General features: G+C 42.4%; 1 protein-coding gene across 1 annotated transcript in view; it reads right to left on the bottom strand.

The window, feature by feature from the left end:
- COL4A1 (collagen type IV alpha 1 chain) overlaps nucleotides 1-9,741 on the bottom strand; it is a 114,685-nt gene extending 104,944 nt beyond the window's left edge. The window contains exon 1 of the mRNA XM_035901153.1: nucleotides 9,720-9,741. Within this exon, the coding sequence (XP_035757046.1) occupies nucleotides 9,720-9,741 (22 nt within the window). The remainder of the gene's footprint in view (nucleotides 1-9,719) is intronic.
- Nucleotides 9,742-15,687: the final 5,946 nt, after the last annotated feature.

The following is a 15,687-nucleotide window of genomic DNA, read 5'->3' as shown; positions in this document are numbered from 1 at the left end:
TTCCTTCGAAAATGTAAAACAATTACTCACTTATATTAAAAGCAAAACTCCTTAAAAGAAAAGGTCCTAAAACCCAATGAAATACCAACAGTGAGAATTTTCAATCTTGCTGTTCAAAAAGCACAACTTTTTTTCCTTGCAGTTTTATGCATTATGGAAGTCATGACTCCCATAAACATATAAAAGACATGTGATGTAATTCTAATATTTGTTCACTTGGAATTAAAAGAAAACAGTTCTTACTCAAACACCAATAGTAGCCAAAGCAGCCACTCTCACCATCCTCAAGCTTTTTAGTCATCCTTACTAAACTGTATGTTTATGCCATGATTTCTACCTGCAATTATTCATCAATGTTTACTGATCACGTTTAACGAACTCAGAACACAGAACTCCAACGGAGCATGAACTTTTGGCTGTCAGGTTTCTTCTGGTTTCCTTTTTCATTTCTTAGTCCTAGCACAGCCTTAAGTCAAGACCTAAACTAAAACTCACTGAAACCATGGGGAAATTTCTAGTCTTTATAAGCTTGGAAATTGTTGCATGTACAAGCTGTAAAACACCTGCTATAATACTACACTCAACCCTCTTCATTTTCCCCTTCTAGTATATTTCCGCAGATTGAAAATTACTTACTTCTTTTTGTCCTGTGGGCTAGATAGATCACACAGCTTCACAGTGTCAAACCACTTTATTCAGGAAAGACATACAATGATCTTTCTGGACGAAGAAGATTTTTTTTTTTTTTTTAATTAATTAGCAGTTTAAAGAGATCATTAGAAGAATCTTACATATCACTCTGTGTGTTTAATACATCTATAATGCACGCCAGATTTGCAATTAGTTCTGAGGTGCTCACTGCTCTCCAGTAGACAGCTGGGGCTGCTACCAAGCGTGCACAGAAAGCACCACGTGGAGAAGGATGGGCCATGTTGCAGCGCTAACGCTGATCTTCTGAAAGATGCTCTCTAAGCAGAAACATGCTTACGAGAGCCTCAAGCTTTACATGTTTAAGAGCAATATACAATTTTCTATTACCGCAGGTAATTCAAAACAGGTTGCAAAAACCTGCATCTGTCTACATAAAGCCTAAAAATAACCAGGTTGTAGTTTTACCATTGCTTCAGCTGAATTCATAGATTTTTATCATTCTCCAGTTGCTTCAGCAAAGCTTTTGGCTAGTTTTAAAAGCTTCATGTTCGTGAGATGGAAAGCAGGTTCGCAAGGATGTCCTGCAGCATCTGACCTTTCCATTTTCTCACGGTGATTTTAAGCGTCGGATGGGACGGCGATAAACACAACACAGAACCTTGCCGAAGCAAAAACCCGATGAACAATTTCCAGGGAAAAAAAGACAATTGTTCCATCAACTCTTCCATGTTTTCAGACAGACGAGTTATATCTGGCAATAGTTCAACAGAAAGACAGGAACACCAAAAGAGGAGCGCAGACTAAGCATGGATGTTGTAATGGGTACATCAAACAGATGAAGCAGCTTGTAAACTGGGAACTGCCTGCTCATCAGCAGTTAAAAGGCAAAATACTCAAGTACATCTACTGCTAACACTGAAACCTGCGGTTTGCTGCGTAAGCTTTTCTTCCTTCTTACAGGCAAAGCTAGAAGCCCTGGCAGTATATGCAAGGTCAACTGGCTTCATGTGAAGAGGGAAGGGTAAGACTAAAATGAGAGTCAAACACACTGGGAATGGATTATCAGGGCAAAGGAGTAAGGAGAAAAAGCACGACGGGTAAGATAAAGAGACAATGCAAACAGAAAATAACCAATACAGCCAGGGGAAAGACACTGGGCTGAGAAAATGAGAAGAAAAAAGCAAAGAGTGCAGTCTCTTTACTGGAGCAAAACAATAGTCTGGATGAGACACGGAAAAATGAATTCCCATTTCACCACTCCTTCCAGTAAATAACTATGAAGCCTTTGAGAAAGGATTTTAAATACCACGCCTTCCTCCCACCCTAAGAAAGCGATGGGATAACTGAGAGCAGCAGGGAATGGGCACCTCTCATCACAATCTCTGCGGCGGAGCTACACTTCACAACCTTCCTGTCTTGAAAGAGTTAAATGGAAACATGATGACATTTTTCTTTTTTTGTTCAATTTACTTTGTTCTTTCAATTATTTTTGAAGGTTTTAGATTTACAACCTTCTCCTTCCATGCTAAGGGAAGTTAGGAAATACCAAATGAAGGTGCTTGGTGAGAGCTCTGTATAAGCCCTGCCCTGAGCAGAGGGTTACTTTCTTCTTGAGCAGCTCTCTTGCTTTCCTTGCACAGGCTGAACTCAGCGAATTATTACTGCTCTGAGGCAACCCAAGTCCTCCAGGCCAGCCTGGCCTGGCCATGCTGGCACCACCCCATCTGCCTTGCAGTTTTGCTGCCTAGAAACCACAGCAAGGAGCTGTCTGGTGGAAAACGCTTTTCCTTTCTGAAAACAGGCAAGAGCTGTGAGAGAGCATGGCCATCCCTGGCCAGCGCCAGCCCCACTCAGGTCCATTTAAAGAGAATAGAACATCTCAGCATTAGGCTTTGCCCTCCTAAGGTGGGCTGCCTGCGTGATTGCTGCTTGTTTGCTGCAGGTACTGGTAGATGCACGGGGAGCTGAGGCAGACAACTGGTTAAGGCAGCTGAGCGGTGCCCTGGGGAACGGGATCCAGTCCCTGCCTCTACCATGAAATCCCTTGAAGACGCTGCACAAATAATTTCCATGCTTTTCACAGGCAGTCACTAATCAGACGTTTGCCATTTTCTACGTGTTTGGCGTTGGATCTTTTCTCACACCAAAGATCTCAAAGACCCGGCTTCAGCTGAATTTACCGTGCTACCAAATGGCAGTTAGGAGGTACTTTTCACATTACCTTCTCTGTGCTTCCTCTCCCAAATGGTCAAAAAGCTATGAAATCTTTAGGAAAGGTTCAAGTGCCACTCTCGCACAGACAGAATGGGGTGAAACAGCTGAGTGCAGCAATATGCTGCCTCCTTCCATTTCGGGGGTAAGCCTCCAAAAATCAGTGAGTGCTTTTTTGAAGCATTCAGGTATTATTGTGATAAAAGCTGCAGGAAGCTCATAAGAAGTCGAAGGCAGTTATTCTGCCTTCAGAGCACGACTTGATTATAAGATCTTAAATAAGAAACAAGTCCAAAAAGTGAAAAGTAAGGCAGAAAACCCCCGCATCCTCCCTCACTTGGTGAGCACAGTCTGTTCTGTGTACTGAATGAGATGGGATCCTGTGAAATCCATCAAGCAATTAAAGGCCAGTATGATGCGAAAGGGGCCCGTGTTCAGGTTGCGCAGAGCCTGACTATGAACACAGAATATCCTGCAAGCATTTTCTCCATACGAAGACATATTATGTCAGCACCTGGACCACGGTAAGAGGGAAGTGCATTTGGCTATACATCATGCAAACACATTTCATGGCCACCACCACTCCAAATGCAAAAAGACAAGAGAAGGAGCAAGGGCTGCAGTGTGGGAAGCCATGAAATAGCTGGCTGCAACCAGAAGGTCAGTCCCACTCGTCCTCCACCCCTCCTCCAGGTCAGTCCAGCTCTGATGTGAAACCACACCTTGAAGCTGTGGTTAACACAGTTCCTGCATCCCAGCCCAAATCCCTGCTGCCATTAACAGCCGCGGTCTGGCCCCGCTCCCTCTCCTGTGCTAATGCTGACTGCCAGGCAGCCAGCCGTACCAGGAGCCAACACTGGGAATCAGCCGGGCTGAAACGGGTTCCAGCTTACACCAAAACGAACACTGCTGCTAGCATACATGAGGAAAAGGAGTGGAAATGTCTCTTTTGGCAGCCCTGCGGGACGCAGCCAGTTTAGCATCAGCCGGCAAGTCAGTTCAGCCTCCCTCCCCCTCCTGTCCGACCCTGTGAAATTAATTGTAAAGCTTTTACAACAGAGACCAAGCCTCTTGACTCCCAGTATCTTGCCCGTGTGGTCAACCTATTCTCCTAATCCTGCTACAACAGCTGAACGAAGGTTGCTCACAAGGCTGCCTTTTCTTATTACCCTTCTAGGAAAAGCAGAAAATCTATTTCCCCACCAGTGGGCTCTGCAATACCTACTTCTCTGCTACCTGATATCACTGGGGCAAGTTGCTGAAGGTGGCTGGGAGCTCTCTTATTCTGAACTCAACAAAGAAAATTGACAACAAGCAAAAAACAGTGCTTACAAAAGTAAAATCACATCCACCCCTCACTTTATAGCCACGTCTACATGTCAATGTTTCTTCTGAATATCTCAAACATGTTGCACTTCCCAGGGAAAACGAGAGCAAAGCAAACTGAAAGGATGCTTGCTTTGCATTTCCATCTCCATTTCTGTACTTCAGCACCTGAAGACAGAAAAAATCACTTTCATAACAATGCTAGAGTGATTGAGTCTGTGTAAGTATATGTAAGACAGGTAAAGTATTTAGGTGCCCACCAGAAACTGTGAGTAGTGAAGAGAATGAAGAACAGAAGCTGCCTACCGCACTTCCTAAAACAGATTGACAGAACTTTTCTAAACAAAAAATACATAGGGGTGCCTAAAATTTTTGGGATGAGGTGTAGCTTCATGCCTTTTATTCCGTAACTCTACACTTACCTCACCCGTACTTAGAATCATAGAATGTTTTGGGTTGGAAGGGACCCCTAGAGGCCATCTAGCCCAACCCCCCTGCAGGGAGCAGGGACATCTTCAACTGGATCAGGTTGCTCAGAGCCCCGTCCAACCTGGCCTTGAATGTTCCCAGGGATGGGGCTTCCACCACCCCTCTGGGCAACCCCTTCCAGTGTTTCACCACCCTCAGTGTAAAGAATTTCTTCCTTATATCCAGTCTAAACCTACCCTGGTTTAGTTTAAAACCATTACCCCTTGTCCTGTCACAGCAGACCTTGCTAAAATGATTGTCCCCATCTTTCCTACAGGCCCCCTTTAAATACTGAAAGGCCACAGTCAGGTCTCCCCTTCTCTTCACTGGTGGAGCAGGGATACATCAAGTATCCCTGAGAGACAAAGTACTACAGTATACAGATGTGCCTATTTTGGAAGCAGTTGGATCACTTTTCCCTACGAGGTCAGGGTTTTCGGACCAAAAGAATAGCTCTACTGTTTGCTATCCAGATGAGAACAGCCTGGATTCTCTATCTTGTCCAATTCTAAAATTAATCATGAAGAATTAAATCACTCCCCCCTTACTTTAAATTAGCTGTGGGGAAAGAAGAGAGCAGGTAATATACTCTCATATTATGACACTGAACTTTTAATAGTTATTTATAACAATCCAAAGCTTACCATCTGTTGGCAAGCCTTCCCTTTATTTATTTACTTCATTTCCTCTTCTTTCACTGGAAAGGAATTTAATGTTAAAGAAACTGAAAAAAAATTGCAGTTAAAATTTCCATGTCCAAAAGACTTTTTCATATCAGTAAAATAAATTTAAAATAGACACTTTGGCTGTTTTTTTCCTCAAACAAATTGGCAGGCATCATAAGGCATGTGGCTTTAAACCTATTCTGTCCAATTACTTTTATTTTCTTCCTCTACACTGAATATCAAAATTCGTATCCATTACCTTTACTTGTCCAAATAATTCTGTGAATGGTTGCCTTTGCTGGTAGAAAAAAAAAGAAAAAAGACTTTTCTGTTTTGGAGTCCTAAGCAGAAACAATTTAGAAGATATGCTTTTAAATATACTGTAATTAAAGTTAGGAACAATTTTGTTCTCAAAGCGGGTCACGAAGAAGTAGCCAAAATAAAAGCTTCAGATGGAAATCTCCAGCTAATCTGGTGCACTATCCTGAACTCGCTGACAAAATTCCCCTTGATCTGTTTCCCAGTCTGATATTCAGCCTCTTTATTGAAAGTTTTTGTCTCTCTGGTGATGTAGAAACACCTAAAAATGAGAACAGGAAGGGTCCATACAGTGAACAGCTGATAACCCAGTGTTACATGTTACGTGATGGGTGGGAGCTGCCAGATTTTGGGACAGGTGCACTGCTTTTATACCTGAAGCTGTTGATACTGAAAAATTAATCTTCAATCTCAATCAAATGAATTTTTACTATACACTTTCAGGTTTTGTGTAATCCTTGCCACAGAATACCACACAACTGACTTCCATCCTACTTTAAAGATCAGGAACCTTTGTTTAAGTGAACCTTAGTTCACTCTGGGGAAAGGGAGACAGAGGGAAGCTAAAAATACTGCCTAGGGCTGCCAAAGCAATCTGTGGCAAAACAGGGCCTGGATTTCTGCTCCCACGCGTGCAGCCAGCCACATTGAACTGCAGCTGGACTAGATATCGCCTGCAACATCCCCCGCAGTCTACCAGACCAGCAAAGTGCTGACCTTATCCTAGGACAGGAACCAGGTAAGCAGTTGATCGGCTTTATGGAGCTGCAGATCCATGCTATTTGCTCAAACAGGGTATCTAAGCAGCCAGCTGGAGCTGCTCAGGGAGAAGAGTATCTGGATAATGGGATCAACTGGAGCCTGATGAAGTTTGCAGACTTCATCAAATTGAGTGGAGAAGTAGACACTCTGGAAGGGAAAGCCACCCTGCAGGTGCCTGGATAGGCTGGAAGAGTGGGCTAACAAGAACCTTATGAACTTCAACACAGACAAGTGTAAGGTCTTGCACTTGGAAAAACACAATCCAGGAGTGCAGCATGGGCTGGGATCCACCTGGCTGGAGAGCAGCTCTGTGGAAAGGGACCTGGGGGTCCTGGTGGATAGCAAGCTCAATATGAGTGAGCAGCGCGCTGCTACAGCCAAGAAGGCCAATAGGATGCTGGGCTGCATCAAAAAGGGCATCACCAGCAGAGATAAAGTCATTATCCCACTCAACTCAGCACTTGTCAGGCCACACCTGGAAGACTGTGTACAGTTCTAGTCCCTGCTATACAAAAAAGATGTTGACAGGCTGGAGGGGGTCCAGAGAAGGGCCACCAAGATGATGAAAGGAATGGGAAGCCTGCCGTATAAGACAGGCTGAGAAATGGGTTTGTTCAGCCTTGAGAAAAGGAGGCTCAGAGGGGATCTCATTACTGTGTACCAGTACCTAAGGAGTAGCTACAAGGAAGATGGAGACTCCCTTTTTACAAGGAGTCAAGTGGAGAGGACTCCGCCACATTGGACACTTAAGACTCAGCTGGACAGGGTGCTGGGCCATCTTGTCTAGGCTGTGCTCTTACCTAGAAAGGTTGAACTAGATGATCCTTGAGGTCCCTTCCAACCTAGGATTCTAGGATTCTATGATTCTATGAAGAGCTCCTTGTATACACCAAAAAACAAGGGAGGAAGGGAAAGAATGATACCAAGACAGCTACTCTAGGACAAGCTCCTTACAAATATGCCAGATCCATCACTTCAGGCTGCAGTACCTGAACCTGTCTGCAATTCTGCTCGTAGCTGAGGGAGCAGGTGGATGTGCAATGGGAGGGGAGAGGCACAAGTCGCATGGGATGCTTCGGACAAAAAATGACAGCCCTCGAGGGGTTTGTGGCACGGCAGTGTCTGTCCAGAGACAACACCAGAGATTTACTTCTGAAACAGTCACTCTTCCTTTGGACAGGACACAATGTCTATAGTTTCATATCTAAAAAGATTTGATGAACATGCCACAGAACAAAGCAAACTGGAAAAACAAAACTTGAGACCGCACAGTGAGAAAGTTCATAATATAACCTCAAAGAAGAGAAAAAAAAAAAAACCACTTTATTTTTACCACAGAGTTGGAATCTAGGCTATGCCAACTTTATTGGCAAGGGAAAAGAAATTCATTGGAACCTGTTATTCTTCCTTGATTATCCATCTAGATCCACGGTCCTGACTTAGATGTGAGAAGTCGCCACAGGTTTTAAAGGCGTTGGGAGAGAGAGCAGGGGGGTATCATGCTTTTCCTGAAGAAAAATAAAAGGGAATGAGGTGGGGGAAAAAAAAAAAGTATCTGCAACAGATACTTGCTTACCAAAATGAGGTTTTATCTACATTATGCATAATGCATCTCTCAGTCTTAAAAGCAGTGAGCAGTGCTAGATATGTTTGCATGAAATGAATTATAAAATCCTCTTGAATATTACATGTAATATTGAGAGGATTCTATTAACAGATGCTTCTGTGAGCAGGCACCAGCGGCATATGTCTAGAATAGAGAAAAAGAAAATGTCGAAAGAGATGAAGTGTCAGTATCATTAACTTGGAAAAAAAAGATTTCAGAAAGAAGTATGAGCACAAGTACTTCACTCTATAATAAAAATAAAGGAGATGCTTCTGGTGAAGAAATCTTAGGCAAGAAACATAATGTGCCAACATATAGACATATGTGTACTTTGCACAGGACTGAGAATAGTGCAGACTGCAGTGCACAGGAATTGTGTTTGGCTGATACTGCAGGTTCCAAAATGAAGTTGTTTATTCAAATTATTTATAATTATAGGAAGAATTCTGATAAATAAAAGTACAGTGGTAATACTTTTATCATTACCCTAGCAATTATTTTACTGCCTGAGACAAAAATACAACAGGTACATTTCTTCTGAATTTTTCTCCAAAATTTTCCTTTCTAGTATTTCTTGGTAAGGCCTGGAAAAAGAAACAAAACAAAACAAAAGAAAAAAATGGAAGTCACCTTTTATTCCTAAACATTTTGGGCTGCTTTTTTCTCCAAAACACATGTACTCATGCATTTCACTGGGGTTCGAGATGCTGTGATCCATACCAGCTGTCAGTAGTCCTTAAAAAAGAAACAATACACCAGCTGGGCACAGCCACAAAACTTCATGGGTTTCAGTCAACCTCCCATTCGTAGTCCCTTTTCCCCGAAAACACCTCTGGACTAAAAGACGACCAGAAGATCCCACCCAGCAGCCTGTCCCCTTTGCACCGTCAGAGTTACGATGAGGAGGGAAACAGGTACCAAGAAATACATCCACAGTCTTTGAAGCTAGTTTGAAGTGTTCACTTAACAGTGGGAAATATTACGCCAAACACTATAGAAAAAGTTGCTGTGTATTCTACTGATAACATTTTGGAAGACGTCTCTTTGTTAGTCTTTATTATTTTTTTAAAACATCTCTCTTTGATGACTCAGCCTAGAGCCTCAGGAGGTATTTTTCCCTTGCTAATTTACCTTGATCACCACACCTAGGTAGTTTCTCACCTGTCAACACATCCAGAAGCTTTTAATGGTTTCCTGACATTAGACAATAGCATGTATTTCCACGTGTTCTGTGCTATTTAAATTGACTAAGTTTTTAGGAAGCTAGCAGCCCATCATCGCCAAGTCCCAACAAACACATATGGGAAAAAAAAAAAAAAAGTGGTTATAGCCATAGCACTGGACTTTCAGTCTAGGGAACAGGGTAACACCGGTTGAAAGGGAGGAAAACAGGCACAGGACACCTGACCAGCCTCTTTCTTTCTCTCTGTAAATCTGTTAATATCAAATAACCCTCAGACAACCAAGATGATGAAACTTATTTTTACTCTGCTGACTGAGACTCCTAGCCTGCTTCTCTGCATGTAGTAACTCTTCAGTGACAGAAGCCATTTCTCATGTCATAAACAAATCGCTGAAACACCCTAAGAGTAAGAAAAGACACATAGATCTTACTGACATGTTCTGGCCTTTTTACAGCTTGTTCCCTCCCCTTTCATAGAATCATAAAATCGTTTAGGTTGGAAAAGACCTTTAAGATCATCAAGTCCAACCGTAACCTAACCACTTTCTCATCGCCTGTTGGTTTTGAAGGGGATGCGACAGGCACTGCTCTTGCTCCCCACTGCAGTCAGCCAGAGAGTTCAGCTTCAAAGGCGGCGCCAGGCAGGGACGGAGCAGCACCTACCACTTGGGGCTTTCCTGGAGATCAAACCTCTCCAGTCCTGGCAGGACAGGCCAAGGATGCGGGATCCCTGCTGGTCATCCTCAGGCTCACGGGAAGCAGATGCGACCGCCAAGTGTCTTGACCTGGGATGTGCAGCCCGACGGCTGACCCGTGCTCTCCTGTCGCTCCGACGGGACGAAGGGCAGCGGGTGCCACTGCTGGGCCCTCAGGGAGCACATCCGTGCTGCTGGCCAGCCCAAGCCTCAGCCTCAAGCACAGGTGCTGGCAGCCAGCAAAAGGCAAGCGGTGCTGACTCACCTGCAAGGCTTTACGTGTAGGAGGCAACAGCCAGGGAAGAAAAAGCCAATTCACCTTTTTCATATGCTGCAGTAAAGCAGGTGTGAAGAAGTAAAGAAGGCTGAAAGGCCACCTATCCCACAGGGAGCACAGCACAGGCGGGAAGGCACGGGGGGACAACCAAATGCGGCCATTGGTCTTACCCTGCCAACATACTTAGAAATTATTTCTCCGCCTAGCTGCTACTTCAGTATTTCACCTCAACGTGCAAAGTGCCTTGACACTTTTACAGTCCCATCCCTTTTCCGCTCCCCCAAACAGAGGCAGGCAAATCACCAATCTAAAGAAGGGGACGCCTGCGTAAGATCAGGCTTCTGCATGATAGACCCAGCTTTACACTAAATAATTGCTGCAGCCAGTCAGATATTGAAGCATCAGCACCAAAATTCAGTCAAATGACTAATTCCTATGAATTATCTTACTTGATATTGAGCTATCAGATTAGTAATTGTCACGGAGAGAAACACACAGATCGCTGCCCACCACCAGCAACAACAATGAGATTGGTTAATTATGAAGGTACATCATAATTCTGCCTTTAGCATGGTGTGATTCACATTTAAAAAATGCGTTCTTGGCAGCTCCCATCTAATACTATAAATCTAAGCACAGGAATTCTGCACTTCGCACTTTCTAACACAGCAAACAACAGTGACGAGAAACAGATCACTTTACATGCAGTATTATAAATTCAGTTTTAACTAGTGGTATGGTACCCAAGCTTTGCATTTTACCTAATGTTCCAGAAATTCATTAGTAGTCTTCAGGTACACAAAAACTCATAAGAGACTCACGTTTTAAGTACATCACAATATTAAATTCTTTTCAGCAAAATCCAGAATCATTTAGGTTGGAAAAGACCTTTAAGATCATCAAGTCCAATGGTTAACCTAACGCTGCCATCCCACCACTAAACCATCTCCGTAAGCACCACATCTACCTGTCTTTTAAATACCTCCAGGGGTGGGGACTCAACCACTTCCTAGGGCAGCCCGTTCCAATGCTTGATCCAATAATATGTGCAACTTTGCAGAGAACTCATTCTCCATCTTCATAACTGATTTGATATGATTTATATATCTTCAGATTTAGAACTGTGAAATAATTTTCTAGACAGCTGAACCACATTTATCAGAAATGTAGGGGCATTACCAAAACCAATACAAGACATGACATAATCACATATGCACCTTCCCATATCAATCAATTTCATACATTTCCCTTGCACAATATAGATACACACTGCGCCATGTGCAAACCCGTTCCGTGTAATTGCCCATTACCGTTGCAATGATGGCATGCATCTGAGCGAGCACGAGGAGGAAAATGCAGAACTTTTTCACGTTTTGTTCATGAAATGTTCAGACTTTAATCTATGATAATGAACAGGGATTTACAAAAACAAAGAATTGGTTATGGTCCCTAAGGTACAGGGTAACAGTCCAGCTAAAATAAACCTGCGCTCAACAGAAGATGGATATTCAGTATGTGGCCTGTTTTGACACTGCATTGAGTCCTGCGTGCTGTTCTCTTTTATAAGCTAAAATGATTCTATTTCATTTTAACCAACAGGAGAATATTGATTAAAATAAATTGTATTGATATATTGACATTAAACAACTATAAAATGTCTTCTGCTGAAATGGAGTCCAGACTTACATGTCTGTCAATACACAGATGTGTCTCATATTGTGTGAGTGACTAAAATTGTGCACAGAATTGGTAATTTGCAAACTCTGGACCAAAATCATATCTTTCTGGCTTTCATTTCAAGCTGCACAGGGACTGTGTAGATGCCAGCTCAGGCCTTAACAAAGGTTCAGTTAGTCTTAATAATATCCTACGTGTGTTTTGTGCAGTTGTACTTTCTATGGGCCTGGCAGCATCCAGGGATAGTGTATCTACAGGATCGCACAGACCTTCTCCTCTGGCTCCCACCTTGCCAAGTCCATTCCAGCACCAGCAGCTCCTGTGGTATCGGTGAGAAAGCGTTTCTGAATGTGAGGAAGGTGTTTCAAACCAACACCTTTTAGCAGGTGTGTATGTGGCCTTTGCAAAGACTGGTGACACAAATGGGTATAAGGCAATCGCTTGCTAGGCTTGTTCCTTTGAGGATTTTATCTGAAGACACTAAGAAGAAAACAAGATTCTTATAATGACGGCATGCAGAAGAATCCTTGCAAAACAATCGTCTGCATTTTTGACCTGTGAAGTTTTCTGGCTTTGCCCTGTCAGCATCTTCTTCTTTGGTCTCCTTGATGCTCTAGGAAAAATCCTTCCATGTCCTTAGCACCTTCAACTACTGTGAAAATGAATTAAATGGAAGCCGAAATCATTAGCAACTTTGAGGAAATGTTTGTATACCTGACTGGACAGAGGGCACTGAACTAGAATCACTGCGAGGCTGGCAGATGCCTGCCTGCACGTCTCAGGGGCAACCATTCAAAGCTTTTCAATGCCCATGACACATCCTTTCCATTCAGGATCACAAGCGCTGTCCCAACCAAGCACACCATTCCTGGAAAATGCATCAAAAATCAGCATCCACTGTTTGTCTGACCAGTGTGAATCAGAGCACATTTTCAAAGGCATGTCCCCAGCAAGATGAATTTGTTTTTCTGCATGATTTGAACTAGTATTTTGGCATTCTCAAGGGCATGAGCCGAGACATTATTTAACCCAAAGACTTTAGGCACCGGTACAACATTTGCTATATCACCGAAGCCCATAATGGGAAGTAAGGTTTAAAATAGCAAGAGAAAGTCACAGACGGTAAGATTACATTGCATAAGAACTAACAACACCAGAACCCATGTCTGAGCCTTCCCCCAGCTGGGACTCACCAGTAATGATCAGAGGAACAACCCCTTGCAGACTGGGGCTGCCAGCTGGGGGGTCCTCGCAACCGGTGGCAGGGGCCAGGAGCCCAGTCAGCTCCCACAGTTGTTCTACAGCAAAACTGTAAGGGCAGAACTCCAGCATTTAGGCCTTTCCCTCAGTTTCCTGACTTCTTTTTTATTTTTGCAATCCCAGTTTTTGACAATCTCTTCTAATCGCTGGCTTCCAGGATGTTTCTTGCCCTGTGCCCCTTGGGATCAGTCACGCAGCCTTGACTCCTCAGAATCACTGTACCACTTTAAAAAAAACAAAAGGACTTCCTAGGATAACTTTAAGCTTTTTCCTTTCTTCTCACTTTCATTTCTACCTCTTGCTACTCCCTGGTTTTCTCTAAATATTTCCATGCTGATTCCAAAAATGCAGCTGTTCTTAACAAAGATACAGCCCCAATCAATAGACTTCAGCTAAAAAAAGTTTCAGTAAAAAACCTCATCATTTTCTCAAACAAAACTGTAATATTACAAGCATATACGTAGTTTTAGTCTTCCTTGCCTGTTCTTGCAAACTGTTAAAAACACACATGTATTTACAGCTAAAAAATCTTTTGAGTTTTGGCCCTGAATACTGCTTGCACATGCATCTGGGCTTTATGGCAGCCAGAATTTATCCTTTTTTATTCTGCTAGCAGATAACTGACTTACCATTGCCATAAAAGGGACCGAGCTTCAAGCACAATATGAAAATTCCTGGAATGTTTGAGTCTACCCTCACTTAGCTGATTTTTCCCTTAATATGTGCACTAAGAATACAAACCATTAATGTACTAATTTTTCTTCAAACTCTTGTTCTAATTCTTTACAGCCCCCTAAATCCATACCAGTGTAATTTTTCAGCCTTATTTGGTTTCATTACAATCTTAGGGTTTTTTTCAATGCTTTTAGATTATCAAATATTTCAACAGAACTTTTCAGTAGACTAGAAAACCAGTTTTCTTCCACTAGATAAACAAGTGGACTAATAAGACCAAAAGACTTACAATATCCAGTCAGCACATAGCTATCCAGTGAAAATGGGCTAATTTGTTTTATCCCTTAGCTACAACTGAAACATTTGTCATGACAAAAAAAAAAAAAAAAAAAAGGAAAAAAAAAAGAAAAAGCCTTTCTCATTCTGGTATCTGTATACTAAACTAAGGACCCTACAAATTATCTATTAGAATAGAACCAGCCGATAAAAAAATTCATTTTCACCTAAGTTAGTGATTATTCATACAAAAGATTATATACTCCACTGTGAATTTCCAGCATGAATATCTATAGGAATAATGCTCACGTAAGAATGGCATCAACTATATTGATGAATTAGAACCCTTTCATCCACTAAACCATTTAGAAATGCTCTACCAAGTTCATGCCCCAGTGTTAAGGCAACATTTTCATGTATAGAAGACATAGGAGAGGGCACCTTGGCTAGAAGGAAGGTTCACCATCTTGGTGAAACCACAGACCTCCCATGTAGCCAGAGAAATTATAAATCCCACAGCAGCTGAGACAAACACGGGCAGAGAAAAGGCTGGACACTGGTTTTTAGAGGGGGTAGAGGAGATGCAATGTTAGTTGTCTCAAGTCATTTTCTTCTAGCAAATGCTAGGGAATACCACCAGACTTCTGGCAGCTTTTAAAAAAAAAGTTCAACATCTAGAACTGATTTGTGGCTTTCATCCTGTCTCAATTCAGAGATGAAGCACGGAACCTGCAAACTCGAGCTCTTCAGCACAACTTTTGCTCCCACTCTAATAACTGGACAGGGTTCTCCACTGGGGTGACAAACTGCACCTAAAAACTTATTTTCATCTACAGAAGGCTGTATCTCTTCTGAATGCAAAAGACCTAACTCACTAGGTTTTTAATTAAAATATTCTAGTTCTTCCTACTAACCCTTGTGTATTAAACTAATTATTCTATTTATTTTATCAGTCTGGTAATTTCTTCCGCCCATTCCCTCCCAGCTGTCTTGAAAACCTTCACCTCAAAATGCTGCCTCTGTCACCACTACTAGCGGATGAAAGCCACAAAAAGATGAAAGAAAATGAATTATTACTTTGCAATCTGTTTACTCTGCACACTTGACAGCACTTTGTGTTTTGTCCTTTACATTGTTCTGTGGAAGATGCACACCCTTCCTCAGACCCTGCAAGAGGCTCTTTGCCAGCAGCAGTAAAGGTGAAGGCAGCAGGAGCGCACACAGAGAGAAAAGGCAGAGGAAAGGAGGGGAACAGAGGATGTTTAGTAGTTCTTCTCTTGGATCCACCCAATAAAAAACCCCCCAAAGCCCCCCCAACCTACATAAAATTCCATAAAAGTAGCTGAGTAACTTTGCTAAAAACACAGTTACACTTTCTATTAATTAGATTGGCGCAACGCTGGAAAATCCTACGCCACTGATTTCAGAACATGTGTGAGGACATCATCCTTTTGATATGCTATGTGAAGGTAACATAAGAATAAATAAATAAGTAAAAGGAACCCAATCTTTTCCCAACTCTTCTCTGGCTTCCTTCATTTCATCTTTGGCCATGTCTTTTTTATTACACTACTGTAAGGCAATGCAGGCCAAAAAAAAAAAAAAAAAAAAGGGGGTTTTTTTGGGGGGTGGGGGGG

Source organism: Egretta garzetta, unplaced genomic scaffold (genome assembly GCF_000687185.1).
Source record: "Egretta garzetta isolate BGI_Z169 unplaced genomic scaffold, ASM68718v1 scaffold168, whole genome shotgun sequence".
NCBI lineage: Eukaryota > Metazoa > Chordata > Aves > Pelecaniformes > Ardeidae > Egretta > Egretta garzetta.
This window is presented reverse-complemented; position numbering and strand designations above follow the sequence as displayed.